Source organism: Poecilia latipinna, unplaced genomic scaffold (assembly GCF_001443285.1).
Source record: "Poecilia latipinna isolate Pla-1442-1.1 unplaced genomic scaffold, P_latipinna-1.0 Scaffold3334, whole genome shotgun sequence".
Taxonomy (NCBI): Eukaryota; Metazoa; Chordata; class Actinopteri; order Cyprinodontiformes; family Poeciliidae; genus Poecilia; species Poecilia latipinna.
In genome coordinates this window covers 31,961-33,392 of record NW_015115950.1, presented here as the reverse complement: position 1 = coordinate 33,392, position 1,432 = coordinate 31,961, and the positions used below count along the sequence as shown (strand labels likewise).

The 1,432-nt window shown below is 48.4% G+C and overlaps 1 protein-coding gene across 2 annotated transcripts in view; it reads right to left on the bottom strand.

Annotated features, from left to right (window-relative positions):
- Nucleotides 1–1,432, bottom strand: part of timm50 (translocase of inner mitochondrial membrane 50 homolog (S. cerevisiae)) — a 16,030-nt gene that overhangs the window by 8,441 nt on the left and 6,157 nt on the right. For both annotated transcript variants that reach the window (XM_015023523.1, XM_015023524.1), the window contains one exon: nt 180–211. In XM_015023523.1, coding sequence (XP_014879009.1) covers nt 180–211 — 32 coding nt within the window. The remainder of the gene's footprint in view (nt 1–179; nt 212–1,432) is intronic.

Sequence of the window (1,432 nt, the reverse complement as noted above, 5' to 3'; positions counted from 1 at the left end):
TGTGTGTGTGTGTGTGTGTGTGTGTGTCTGTCTGTGTGTGTGTGTGTGTGTGTGTGTGTGTGTGTGTGTCTAGGTGTGTGTCTCTATCTTTGTGTGTGTGTGTGTGTCTCTATCTGTGTGTGTGTGTGTGTGTGTGTGTGTGTGTGTGTGTGTGTGTGTGTGTGTGTGTGTGCGCTCACTCTGTTTCCCTGCTCGTCCTCTGAATTTGTCCCTAAAGAGGAGAAATGACAGAACGTTCCATCATTTGAGTCTCAAAAGAATCGGAGGTCCAGGTCATTACGGAGCGGTTCTGGTTCTGGTCGGACAGACGGGATCACAGCTGTGGAGGTGACGAGGAGACGCTAAAGTTCTGGGAGATTCTGCTGGTTCTGCTGACTCAGTCTGGGTCGGAACCAAGTTCTGCTGGAGAATCAAACCAGCATCTCCAGCCAGCAGAACCTGAAGAGTTCTGGAATGTTCTGTTAGATGGCTCCGCTGGTTGAAAACCCAGTGGACCAGAACCAGGACCAGCAGATGACCCAGATAATCACTGACTGAGGAAACCTGGTTCTGGTTCTGTCCAGGCTTCCTCCAGACCCTGAGATCCAGATGAAACTTTAACTTTGGGTGTCAGAGCAGCGGTCCGGTTCTGGTTCTGGTGGGCCCAGAAGTTATTGCGATAAACGATAATTTTGTTGTTTTGAGACGATTTTGTTAAAATGCCACAAAGAAAAGACGCTTTTAAACAAAACGACAAAATGATGAAGCTTCTGCTGGTTGACACCAAAACACCAAACTGAAACTTTCATCCTTTGGTACGAAGAGAAAAACAATCGATCATCATGCAAACAGAAATTATTGATCTGGTCGTTAAGTGATTTATTGTGACGTTTTTGGTCCCGGTTCTGTTGGTGGACGTTTGAGAGGAACCAAAAAGTTCCGTATTTTCTGCATTATAAGGCGCATAGAAGAGACGCTGCGGCTACGGTTGCCACGCTACGAATTCTACAAATGTGGATGTGTAATAATAAAGAAGTGGTGCTTTAAATGGTCGGCTGCCCAGTCGTTGTTTCACTCACGGTGTTGGTGTTGCGATATTGTGCCCAACTGCTTTCTGGGTAACACAGACCAACCGACACGCTGCCGCCGCAGCCCCCGTCTCCCCCCCTGGGTTTAAAGGTATAGGGGCTGGTCCCTTCCTAACCCACAGACATGTGGTAACCCCAGTCGAAGCTCCCCGGATGAATGTCTAAAGCCACTTTGTTGACATAAAGGATGTCAACAAAGTGGCGAGGAGAGCCTTCTGCAACTGGGCCGGGGCGTGGCCGGACGATGGTCACCCTTCTCCGTTCGCTCACAGCATGTTCGTGGAGAACGTGGTGCTAAATGACCTGCAGACGACCTGATTATCAGGTTGGTAGATAGATAGGTCAGTCAAACTTTATAAACAAAC